The sequence below is a fragment of the Muscardinus avellanarius genome, assembly GCF_963383645.1.
Source record: "Muscardinus avellanarius genome assembly, chromosome: 16".
Classification (NCBI taxonomy): domain Eukaryota; kingdom Metazoa; phylum Chordata; class Mammalia; order Rodentia; family Gliridae; genus Muscardinus; species Muscardinus avellanarius.
The window spans coordinates 70,942,989-70,955,574 of record NC_137802.1 but is presented as its reverse complement, the minus strand read 5'-3'; the positions used below and the strand labels follow the sequence as shown (position 1 = coordinate 70,955,574).

General features: G+C 63.6%; 1 protein-coding gene across 1 annotated transcript; it reads right to left on the bottom strand.

Annotated features, from left to right (window-relative positions):
* Positions 1 to 2,105: 2,105 nt before the first annotated feature.
* Positions 2,106 to 11,499, bottom strand: TMC8 (transmembrane channel like 8; the record flags this gene model as incomplete). Its single annotated transcript, XM_080714145.1, has 15 exons — positions 2,106 to 2,456; positions 2,808 to 2,886; positions 3,513 to 3,671; positions 3,741 to 3,871; positions 4,818 to 5,001; positions 5,106 to 5,203; positions 5,416 to 5,539; positions 8,210 to 8,349; positions 8,809 to 8,979; positions 9,066 to 9,216; positions 9,351 to 9,487; positions 10,506 to 10,588; positions 10,671 to 10,820; positions 11,057 to 11,205; positions 11,336 to 11,499. The coding sequence occupies 15 exons, from the start codon at positions 11,497 to 11,499 to the stop codon at positions 2,106 to 2,108; spliced, it is 2,271 nt and encodes a 756-aa protein (XP_080570271.1).
* Between the last annotated feature and the right edge of the window lie 1,087 nt (positions 11,500 to 12,586).

Genomic DNA, 12,586 nt, shown 5'->3' with positions numbered 1-12,586 from the left:
AAGTGCTCAGGCTGTTACCCATGAACTTGTGATCCTCCTTCCTTAGCCCCCGAGTCACTGGGATTCCAGGCATGGGCTGCTGCGTCTGGCTACACCTGTCTCCTTCAAGGCTGAGCATGAATGGACTGCTTCTCAGCACGTGTTTGGTGAAGGGATGAGAGAAGGGCCTGCTGCCTCAGGGCAGAGGTCCCTACACTTCCCTGTCATCATGTTCACCCCAGGGGCTGGGCGTGGTGGCACACGCCTGTAATCCCAGCACTTGGGAGGCTGAGACAGGAATATTGCAGGTTCGAGGTCGGCCTCAGCAACTTAGTGAGGTCCTCAGCAACTTAGCAAGACCGATTCCAAATAAAAAATAAGGCTGGGTGTGGTGGTGCCCGCTTGTAATCCCAGGACTTGGCAGGCTGAGATAGGAGGATCGCAGGTTCACAGCCAGCCTAGCAATTTAGCAAGGCTCTCTGCAAGTTAGTAAGACCCTGTTTCAAAAAAAAAAAAAATATATATATATATATATATATATATAAGGCTGGGAACTCCAGACTCAGCTTCTAGAGCAGCCTAGGACGGCGCCCCAGCTCTGCCTGGCGACACCTCCCACAGCGCACACCCCAGCGCCCTCACAAAGGCCCTGGCGGGGCACCTACCCCAGAGGCTCGAGGGGGCCATGAGCCTTGAGGAGGACCGGGAGGTGCAGGAGTGGCCTCGGGCTGGCCTCCTGCCCACATGGGCTTGCTGGGTGAGAGTACAGGACGCCGAGGAGCCCCAGGAGAGCGACACCGGCCCCCACAGAACAGGGAGCCCTGTGGCCAGGGTCAGGAAGGAGCTCCGGCCCCCTGCCTCCCGCGCTCCTGGGTTCAAGCCCTTGCTGAACACGGCGCTGGCCTTTGTGGGCTCCCTGCGTGCAGTGGAGGGTTGGCTCAGGGGAAGCGCCACGGCACGGCGGAGCACAGAGCAGGCCTGCTCTGAACCGTGGCCTGCTCTAATCTTTTTTTTTTTTTTTTTTTGTGGGTCTGGGGATGGAACCCAGGGGCATTCGACCTCCGAGCTACACCCCCTGCCCTATTTTTTATTCTTTATTTTGAAACCGAGTCTCACTGAGTTGCAGAGGGCCTCACTAAGTAGCTGAGGCTGCCCGCGAACTGCGATCCTCCGGTCTCAGCCTCCCGAATGGGCTGGGATTACAAGAGTGCGCCACCACGCCTGGCTCTTTCTTTTTCTTTTCTTTTCTTTTCTTTTTTTTTTTGTGAAACTAGGGATTGAACCCAGATGCATTCTACCTCTGAGCTAAACCCCCACCCCGATTTTATTTCTTATTTTGAAACAGGGCCTCACTAAGTTGTGGAGGGCCTCCCTAAGTAGCTGAGGCCGGCTTCGAACCTGTGATCCTCCTGTCTCAGCCTCCCAAGCACTGGGATCACAAGCGTGCGCCACCACGCCCGGCGCTTGCTCTCCTCTGTCAGGAAAGGACTTCAGACTTTAGTGAGGAGGCACACGTCACCGTCAATAGCAATGTTTGTCAAGTGCACTGTCAACGTATCTGTCCATGAACTGCACACATACACGTGATTATTATACTAATTTATTTTATACACTATAAAAGCCCCAATAAAAAGAGAAGATTTCACGCTATAAGGTAAAAATATCTTTGCAACTCAGTGAGATCCTGTTTCAAAATAAAGAATAAAAAATCGGGCTGGAGGTGTAGCTCGGAGATAGAATGCCCCTGGGTTCCATCCCCAGTACTGCAAAAAAAAAAAAAAAAAAAGAAAAAGAAAAAAAGAAAAAAAGATGGCAGGTGCGGTTGGCATATGCCTATAATCCCAGGATTTGGGAGGCTAAGACAGGAGGATCGCAGGCTTAAGGCCAGCCTCAGCAACTTGACGAGATCCTGTTTCAAAGTAAAAATAAATAAAAAATAAAAAGGTCTCAGAGGTAGAATGCTTCTGGGTTCAATCCCCAGTTCTCCCCCACCTCCCACCCCTCCAAAAAGAAAAAAAAAAGGTAAAGATACAGATAGAACTTCGTGCATGTTCTTCCTGAGGCTGCTGGGGGTGTGCCCCTCTTTGGGGAGCCCTGCTGGAGGCCCCGGGAGCCAGGGGTGGGGGTCACGAGGGGCCAGGGGCGTGCGAGGAGGCGGGGCGCCTCGGGTCCCCGGGGGCTTCTCCACCCGCCGAGGGAGGGGGCGGGCCACCCCTCGGGAAGCGGCATCTGGAGGCGGGGGCCGGGGCATCTCCTGGGCCGTGAGACCGGGGGCTGGGCCGGGCGCGATCCGGGCAGGAGGACCCGGGCCGGGGGTTTCTGGGGCCCGGGGAGCCGGGACACGGGAATCCGGGGCAGAAGGACGGTGGGCGCGAAGATCGGGAGTGGGGGGACCTGGGGCCTGGACACTCGCTCTGGCCTGGCTCGGACAGCAGGCGCGACAGGTCCTCCACGAGGTGCCACTTCTCCTGGACTTGCTGCGGGGGAGCGGGCGGCGGGCTGAGAACCGCGGGAGCCCGCCAGATGGCCGCGGCGGGCCCCGCCCACCGGAGACCACGCCCACGGCCCGCAGAGGCCACGCCCACGGCCGCGCACAGGGCCCGTACGCCCCAACCAGAGGCCCGGTCCCAGCCCAGCCATGGACCCGCCTCCAAAGCCCCACCCACCCAGAGGCTCCGCCCAGCCCAGCCATGGCCACACCCTCCCGGAGGCCCCGCCCACCAGGAGGCCCCGCCCACCACCCAGGCCACACCCGCCCGCTCCGCCGGGAGGAGCACGTCCGCGCCCCCTTCCCGTCTTCCCCCAGCCCGGCCGCCGCGGCCGCTCACCCACACCAGCTGCCTGCGGAGCGCGTGGATGGCCCGCGCGTGGGCCCGGGACTGGGAGACGCAGGCGGTCAGCGCGAGGCTGGGGCGGGTGCAAGGTGAGCCACCCTCAGGCCACAGGCGCCCGCCCTCCAGACACCAGCGCCTCTGGATCTGAAGACGCCCCTCGACCCACGGGGGGCCGTAGCCCCTCTTCCCGCGGCTCGGGCGCCCCGCGTCCCTGGTCCCGCGGCGCCCCGGGAGGCGCCGGGCACTGGGAAGCCTCCCCCGGCCCGGCCCGGATCGCCCGTGGGAGGAGGGCGCTGCCCCTGGGAGGAGGGCGCGGCCCGTGGGAGGAGGGCGCGGCCCGTGGGAGGAGGGCGCTGCCCCTGGGAGGAGGGCGCTGCCCCTGGGAGGAGGGCGCTGCCCCTGGGAGGAGGGCAGGGCCCCTGGGAGGAGGGCGCTGCCCCTGGGAGGAGGGCAGGGCCCCTGGGAGGAGGGCGCTGCCCCTGGGAGGAGGGCGCTGCCCCTGGGAGGAGGGCGCTGCCCCTGGGAGGAGGGCGCTGCCCGTGGGAGGAGGGCGCTGCCCCTGGGAGGAGGGCAGGGCCCCTGGGAGGAGGGCGCTGCCCCTGGGAGGAGGGCAGGGCCCCTGGGAGGAGGGCGCTGCCCCTGGGAGGAGGGCGCTGCCCCTGGGAGGAGGGCGCGGCCCGTGGGAGGAGGGCGCCTCACCTGAGCAGGACGAGCAGCGGGAAGCCGCAGGCCGGGGAGCTCAGGGAGCCGAGGGCCCGCCGGCCCGGGCGCGGGAGCCGCAGCGCCACCAGCTCGGGGACCACCTGCCAGGGCGCCGAGTAGTTGGCGAAGAGGCCGCAGTCCCAGGAGGCGCGGGCGCTGGAGACGGGGCGGGGGGCGCATCAGGGCGGGGAGGGGCGGCCCCAGCCCTCCCGGCCCTCCCCTCACCTGCTGACCACGTAGCCCAGGGGCGCGGCGGCCAGGAGCAGCCCCAGCAGCAGCCCCAGCTGGAAGAAGAAGGTGGAGCTGGAGGCGCGGAAGAGCCGCGGGGACGCCCGGGAGTTCCTCAGGAGGGTGTACTGCGGCGGGAAGGCGAGTGAGTGCGAGGGGGGAGCAGGATGTGGTCAGCTGTGCCCGCTCCAGGTGTCCAGCCAGGCACACCCGCCCAGGCCCCTCCCGGCGGGACACACCCCAGGCTCCCTCCTGGCTGGACACACCGGCCCAAGGCCCCTCCCGACTGGACACACCACCCAGGCCCCCTCCTGGCAGGACACAACCCCAGCGCCCCTCCCCTCTGGACACACCCCCAGGGTCCCTCCTGTCCAGACACACCCACCTAAGGCTCCCTCCCAGTTGAATACCCAGGCCCAGGGACCCTCCCAGCTGGACACACTCACCCGAGGCCCCCTCCCAGATGGTCACTCCCCCAGGCTCCCTCCCAGCTGGGCACCCCAGCACTCCTTCCCAGCTGGACACCCCAGCACTCCTTCCCAGCTGGACCTCCCCGGGGCCCCTCCCAGCTGGACACCCAGCACTCCCTCCCAGCTGGACACCCCAGCACTCCTTCCCAGCTGGACACCCCAGCACTCCTTCCCAGCTGGACACCCGGCACTCTCTCCCAGCTGGCCCCCCCCCGGGGCCCCTCCCAGCTGGACACACTCACCCGAGGCCCCCTCCCAGATGGACACTCCCCCAGGCTCCCTCCCAGCTGGGCACCCCAGCACTCCTTCCCAGCTGGACACCCCAGCACTCCTTCCCAGCTGGACCTCCCCGGGGCCCCTCCCAGCTGGACACCCCAGCACTCCCTCCCAGCTGGACACCCCAGCACTCCTTCCCAGCTGGACACCCAGCACTCTCTCCCAGCTGGGCACCCCAGCACTCCTTCCCAGCTGGACACCCCAGCACTCCTTCCCAGCTGGACACCCCAGCACTCCCTCCCAGCTGGACACCCGGCACTCCCTCCCAGCTGGGCCCCCCCCCCCGGCCCCTCCCAGCTGGACACCTCCCTCCCAGCGGCACCCTCACTTTCTTGACGTAGAAGGTGGCGAAGAGGAAGACGCTGTTGAGCAGGGGCAGCAGGGGGCAGAAGTAGAGGCCCATCCAGGTGACCGTCTGTCCCGCCACGATGTCCAGCACGTTCTTGGGCACCAGGAACTCCTCTCGGTCCAGCCAAGTCCAGAAGCGGCCTGAGAACCGCTCCACCAGCAGCCTGCGGGGCCGAGCGCAAGCATGGGCCGCACGCCTCCCATCCCCGCGGTGCGCCCCCCCCGCCCCCCCCCCCCCCCCGTCCTCCGTGGCCCCCACGTGGCCCACCTCCGAGGCAGGCTGACGCCAAAGGCGAAGGCCACGGTGAGGATGAAGTTGAAGACCAGGAGCTTGTACAGCTCCTCGCCCACCGCGTTCTCCCAGCACTGCGGCGGGGCGGGGAGGGGGTCAGCCCCGGGCTCAGGCCTCCCTCTCCCCACCTCCCCGGCCCTCTGCTGGGGGTGGGTGTCCAGGCTTGGTGGGGCCGGAGACCCCTCCGCCGGCTCCTGGCTCACAAGGTGAGCCGGGCAGGGCGCCCCTGCGTGCTGGGGGATGGGGCTCTGCGGGAGGACCGCGGCGGCGGCCCAGCGCCAGCCACCTGGTAGTCACAGGCGTCGTAACCGTAGGCTTCGCAGCTGGTCTGGTTCCTGCCCAAGCACAGCACGGTCTGGCCCAGGGAGAAGGAGAGCATCGCGAGGCTGGTCAGCTTCAGCACCACGCACCTGGGAGGCGGGCCTGGGTCAGCGCAGGGCCCAGGGGGCGGCCACCGCTCTGCGGAGGTCTGCGGGAGGCCTTCTCGTTTCCTGGGCTCCTCCCCGCGCTCCTGTGCTCAGCGTGGGGATTCGTACAGGACACGCTGGGCCTTTCAGGAGCCTTCAATGAGAGTCCTCCCTCCCCTCCCCCCTCCTCCTCTGCAGTTCTGGGCCTCGAACTCAGGGCCCCGTGCATGCCGTCCACACGCTGCTCTGCTACTGGACTGGACTGAGCCACACACCCCAGGCCTGGGCTTTCCCTCTCTGCGGCTGCCTGTCAGCATGCCGGTCTACTGACACCCTCCCATACATCCTAAAAAGCCCGTTATGCATACTTATTAAAGAACACATCGAGCTGGGCGTGGTGGCTTGTAATCCCCGCGCTTGGGAGGCAGAGACAGGAGGATAGCGCAGGTTCGAAGCCAGCCGCGCGCGCTGGTTTAGGAGACCCTGTTTCCAAAATGAAAATGTAAAAATAGGTCTGGGAGTGTAGCCCGGAGGTAGAAGGGCTTCCAGGAACCCCAGTACCACCAAAACAAACAAACAAACAAACAAACAAAAAAAAAAAACAAAAAAAAACCACATCGAGCCGGGCGTGGTGGTGCATGCTTGTAATCCCAACATTCGGGAGGCTGAAACCGGAGGATCGCGGTTCGCGGACAGCCTCAGCTACTTAGTGAGGCCCTCTGCAGCTCAGTGAGACCCGGTTTCAAAATAAAGAATAAAAAATAGGGCAGGGGGTGTAGCTCGGAGGTCGAATGCCCCTGGGTTCCATCCCCAGACCCGCACAAAAAAAAAAAAAAAAAAAAAACATCACCGGGCCTCTGTGGCTCTAGCGGCTAAAACCATGGCATACACCTCATCTGCAAGGGTGGACACTCCCAGTGTCCAAGAGTGGCCAGGATGAGAACAGCTGGGAACTATGGTTCTTCGGTTGAGGCAGGCTGTGGTGGGGTTTATTCTTTAACTTTTTCTTTTTCAGAACTGGGGATTGGACCCAGGGGCATTCTATCTCTGAGCTAGACCCCCAGCCCTAGTTTCTTCTCCCCCTCCTCCTCCTCAGTCTTCTTTTTGCAGTAGCGGGGATTAAAACCAGGGGCATTCTACCTCTGAGCCACACTCCTAGCCTATTATTTATTTATTTATTTATTTATTTTTTGCGGGTCTGGGGATGGAACCCAGGGGCATTCGACCTCCGAGCTACACCCCCTGCCCTATTTTTTATTCTTTATTATGAACCCAGGTCTTACTGAGTTGCAGAGGGCCTCACTAAGTAGCTGAGGCTGTCTGTGAACCCTGCGATCCTCCGGTCTCAGCCTCCCGAATGCTGGGATTACAAGCGTGCACCACCACGCCCGGCTATTCTTCATTTTTGAATCAGGGGGTTCCACTAAGTTGTGAAAGGCCTCACTAATTGGCTAAGGCTGGCCACAAACCCACGATACTCCTGTTTCAGCCTCCCAAGTACTGGGATTACAAACGTGCGCCACCATATCCAGCTTTATTCTTTATTTTGCAACAGGGTCTCACTAAGTAGCTGAGGCAGGCTGCTGAACCTTTAATCCTTCTGTCTCAGTCTAAATCTCAAGTACTAGCCGGGCGTGGTGGCGCACGCTTGTGATCCCAGCATTCGGGAGGCTGAGACCTGGAGGATCACGGTTCGTGGACAGCCTCAGCTACTCAGTGAGGCCCTCTGCAACTCAGTGAGACCCGGTTTCAAAATAAAGAATAAAAAATAGGGCAGGGGGTGTGGCTCAGAGGTTGAATGCCCCTGGGTTCCACCCTCAGACCCGCAATAAATAAATAAATAAATGAATAAATCCCAAGTACTGGAATTACAAATGTGTGCCACCATGCTCGGCCCTATTTTTAAACTTTTTATCCTTTTGACTTTTTTTTTTTTTTATGGTACTGGGGTTCCTGGAAGCCCTTCTACCTCCGGGCTACACTCCCAGACCTATTTTTACATTTTTATTTGGAAACAGGGCCTCCTAAGCCAGCGCGCGCGGCTGGCTTCGAACCTGCGCGATCCTCCTGTCTCTGCCTCCCAAGCGCGGGGATGACAAGCGTGCGCCACCACGCCCGGCTTCCTTTTGACATTTTGAATTTTCTTCCCGCATGTATATGTTTCCTATCTATTAAAAAAAATAAAACGTCTAAGCAAGCCGGGCGTGGTGGCGCACGCTTGTAATCCCAGCATTTGGGAGGCTGAGACGGGAGGATTGCAGGTTTGTGGCCAGCTTCAGCAAGTAGTGAGACTCTCATCAACTTAATGAGACCCGGTTTCAAACTAAAAAATAGAGCTGGGGTGCAGCTTGGAGGCAGAATGCCTCTGGGCTCTATCCCCAGTAACACACACACACACACACACACACACACACACACACACACTCACACGGTGTGCGAAGCTGGCTTCCAATGTCCCCTGGCTAAACATCGGAGCTCCTTTGCTCCGATGCTATGGGAATGCTCAGATGGTGGCCTCCTCTGGAGGCGGGCACTGCCACGCTCAGACCTGGCCCCAGGTCAGGGTCCCCGAAGTGCCAGCCTTCCCTCTGGCGCCGTGAGGAACGTGGGGGGTCTTCCCTGGCGGTGGCAGCCAGACACAGCCTCTCCCACGCCCACCGTCCCGGTGCTCACCAGACCAGGGTGAGGTTGACTTCCGTGCTGGGCGGGAACTTCTCCAGCTGCACCAGGAACACGAACAGCAGAGGCCCCAGGAAGTTGACCAGGGCGATGACCCCGGGGGGCAGGTACTGGAGCACCAGGAACGGGGACTCCTGTGGGGGGTGGCAGGTCAGGGGGGCCGCGGATCCAGGTACGTCAGCTCCCCCATCCTCCGTGGTCCTCTGTGGATCTCCGAAGTGTAAGGCGGGTTCACGGCTGGAAGCCCCCAAGCCAGTTGGCTCTGCTGGTCCTGACCCTGGGCCCACACTGAATTTTTTTCTTTCAGTACTGGGCATGGAACCCAGGGGCATTCTACCTCCGAGCTCCACCCCCAGCCCTATTTTTATTCTTTATTTTGAAACCGGGTCTCACTGAGTTGCAGAGGACCTCGCTAAGTAGCTGAGGCTGTCCGTGAACCGCGATCCTCCTGACTCAGCCTCCCGAATGCTGGGATGACAGGCGCGCGCCGTCACTCTGGGCCCGCAGGGACCTTTCTGAGACTCACTTTTCTCATTTGCAAAGCGGGATCACCTGACTCCTGCCCCAGGCTAAAATAAAGGCGGCAGCCGCACCTCCTTGTTGTCCTGCGAGTACTTGGTGGCCCAGAAGATGGCGCTGATGGCCCCCACCACCAGGAGCCCCGTGAGCACGTTGACCCGCAGGTGGGCGAGCAGGTGGCAGGCCCTCTGGGCGGGGGTCTGCTGCTGTGCCAGCTGGAAGCGGCGGCCCTCCTCCAGCTCCACCTGCGGGGGGGGGGGGCGGAGGCTGGTCAGCCACGCTCTCGCACCCCCACGCCCCCCAGTGGCAGGCTCCCGCTCCCCTTGCGCACCCTGAGATCACCGCTGATCGCGTGCTGCTTGATGGTGGCCGCTTCCCGCACCCGGATGCAAAAGTCCCAGGAGGAGAAGATTTTGGCGCTGATGGGCACCCGGTAGTCCCGGCCCAGGTGAAGGGGCCTCTGTGGCAGCCCCTTCACCATCCTGGGGACAGAGACCGCTGTGGGAGGGCCCGGCCTGCGGCCTGGGCGGCAGCCCCAGGGTGAGTCTGCCTGCCGGGGTGGGGCAGCCCCAGGGTGGGGTCCTGGGAGGGGGTAAGGGCGCTGGCCCCGGCTCACCGTCGCAGAGTCCCGCAGAAGCAGAGCAGCAGGCAGGCCAGCGGGCTCAGGAGGTAGGCCAGGCGGATGCTGTAGGCCGAGTCCCGCTCAGGCCCTGCCCGGTAAGCGCCGTAGAAGAGATACGTGTCGCCGAAGGCCTGGGCAACCAGGAAGGCCACTGAGTAGGGCCCGTGCCAGGCTCTGCACACTTGGCTTCAACAAACTCGCCACCCCCCCGCCCCTTTTTAAATTTTGCGATACTAGCCGGGCATGGTGGCGCACGCTTGTGATCCCAGCATTCGGGAGGCTGAGACAGGAGGATCGCGGTTCACGGCCAGCCTCAGCTACTTAGTGAGGCCCTCTGCAACTCAGTGAGACCCTGTTTCAAAATAAAGGATAAAAAAATGGGCAGGGGGTGTAGCTCAGAGGTTAAATGCCTCTGGGTTCCATCCCCAGACCCCCCCCAAAAAATAAATTTTGTGATACTGGGGATTGAACCCAGGGGCATTCTACCTGCAAGCTACACCCCCAGCCCTATTTTTTATTCTTTCTTTTGAAACAGGGTCTCACTGAGTTGCAGAGGGCCTCACTAAGTAGCTGAGGCTGTCCGCGAACCGCGATCCTCCTGTCTCCGCCTCCCAAGCGCGGGGATGACAAGGGTGCGCCACCACGCCTGGCATTTTTTTTTTTTTTTGAGGTACTGAGGATGGAACCCAGGGGCATTGTAACTACAAGCTACAACCCCAGCCCTGTTTTTTAGTCTTTTTAACTTTTGAAACAGGGTCTCACTGAGTTGCGAAAGGCCTCGCTAAGTAGCTGAGGCTGGCCTCACACCCGCACTCCTCCTGTCTCAGCCTCCCGAGTACTGGGATTCCAAGTGGGCTCCACCATGCCCGGCTTGTTAGCTCCCTGTCAATGACTCCACTGGGTGGTTATTTCAATGTCGCGGGAGCTCAGAGGGGCTAGGTAGCCGGCTCAGGGTCACACAGCTCTGGCGACAGGCGGGACTGGGACCTAGGGCCTGCACTGGCGACAACTCGACGTGCTCCGGGGCTGCCAAAGGCCTGGACTTCACCCTGGCCCGTGCTGCGCAGCGGCCAGGGCTGTGTCTGGCCCCATGTAGGTACGACCTCCCTCGGAAGCCAGAGTCTCCCGCGGCCCCTGGACCCTACTTACGCGGCCGGTTAAAACATTCCAGATCTGGTGGTGGAACCCTGGAAAGCGAGCCTGGGGCGGGCGGCTGCTGGGGCACTGGAGGGCTGGGGGGCGAGAGGAGTCAGCGGGCCAGACTCTGCCCTTCCCGCGCCGTGGGCGTGGCCAGCGGGGGCGGGCCGCACTCACTCGGGCTGGGGGCGGGGCTCGGGCCCGGGGGGCGGAGCCAGGCCAGGGGCAGCAGCACCAGGCTGGCCGTCAGCGCCACGGTCAGCAGGTTGAGCAGCAGCAGGAAGCGGAGGAAGGTGAAGTAGGACTGGATGCCGGTGCCAAAGAGGCCTGCGGGGGAGGGGGCGGAGCCTGGGCATGCGCCGCCCACCCGGACGCCGCCCTGCAGGCCCTCGGACGGCCACCAGAGGGCGCTGCCTCCCGCCGAGGTCTGCACCTGCCCTGGGGGCGCGAGGATGGAATGGCCGTGGGGGACCCCGGCAGTGGCCGCGGGATGGTGCCCTCCGCCCTTCCCCAAGTGGACACCGGGACCCCAGAGGGGGCAGGTGGAGAGTGTGGGGTCCTACCTCCGATCTCGTAGAGGGCCCCCTCCCAGAGCCCCAGGCCGCGGGCCAGCCGCCGCGCCGCCTCCTCCAGCCGCCGTCCGGCCGCCTGCCGCCGGCGCCGCCACCGCTGCCAGCGCGAGGCCTTCGCCCCGTCGGGCTCCCGCAGCATCCTGCGCGGGTGTGATGGCGGCCCTGGTTCCTCGCCCTGGGGGGCCGGGGCAGTTCCCACCCCCCAGCCCCCGGCTGCAGCCGTCCAGGCTTCCCTGCCCCTAGCACCGCGCCTGGCTCGCCAGCACCCACCGGATGAAGCGCTTGTCCACCATGGCGTAGGGCAGCACCCGCACGGGCGCGCGGGAGGCGCACAGCCGCTCCAGCTCCTGCGCCCAGCACAGCTCCTCGCCTGCGGCCTGGGGCTCCGGCTCCCCGGGGGCCCGGCCCGACCCCAGCGACCACTGGCGCGACATCCTGGCGGGCTGGGCTGCGACCCCTGCTCCTGGGAGGGGTGCGGGCGGCAGGGGGTGACCCTCGGGGTTTGGGTCCTGGCGCACCAAGAATGAACAGTGCATCCTGCCGTCCCCGGGAGCTGGGCTTGGTCCTCCTCCGTCTCTCACTGGAACACGTGGCAGAGGGCCTCAGTCTCCCCTTCTGCCAAAGGGGGTGAGCGCCTGGAGGGATGGCCCCCGCGCAGGCAAGGCCTAGGTGTGCGCTGCCAGCACCTGCTACCTGCTGCCGGGGCCTGCGGGTTACCATTTACAGAAACACACCCTGTCCCAAGCCCAGGCCCTAGGAGGCAGCATCCCGCAGCCCCCCACTTCCGGATGTCCTGGGACCCCCCTGTCTTCCTTCTATGGTTCAGCCCTCTGGCCCCCTGGGGCCCAGAGGAGGGGGTGTGGGAAGATGAGGGGACCCCAGTCCACCCTTGCAGGAACCCCCCAGCCTCCATCATCGCTCCCCGCCCTCTCCTTGGCAGCCCACCTGGGGACCAAGGATCCAGGTTCCCGGAGAAACCCCCTCCTGGGCCGCTGCCGCCAGCCAGGCCCTGCGGGGTGCGAGGAGCGAAGGTGGGGTCACATGACAGGAACCCCGGAGGCCTCCAGTCTCCTCCCTCTCTGCTCCCCTCCTCTGCGTTCCACTGAGGCCCAGCGACACTTCCTGCAGGGTCGCGGGGTGGGGATGCGCAGGTGACAGGCACCCCATCCGCCCTGTGTGCGCCATGCTGGCGGGCTGCCCTTATCTACTCCCTGCAGGTGGCCGGGGCCGTGTGTGCGATGGAGACTCCGCAGGGCCCCTGAGGCCCCGCGCAGCCGGCTGCTGAGTTATTTCTGAACTTCCCGCCAGCGATGGGCGCCACCCAGACGGCCTCTGAGCGCTCAGAACGCGGCTGTGGGGACGGCCCTCCCGCCTAGACGTTCAGGAGGCCGCCTGGCCCTTGTCCTGTCCTCGAGCCGGAGGCCCCGCAGTCCTGCCCCCTGCCCAAGCCTCCAGGCCGGGCCATCTCAGCGCTAGGTTCCCTGGAGCGTTTCTGTCTCTCTGGCCACCTCCCTCTTGGTT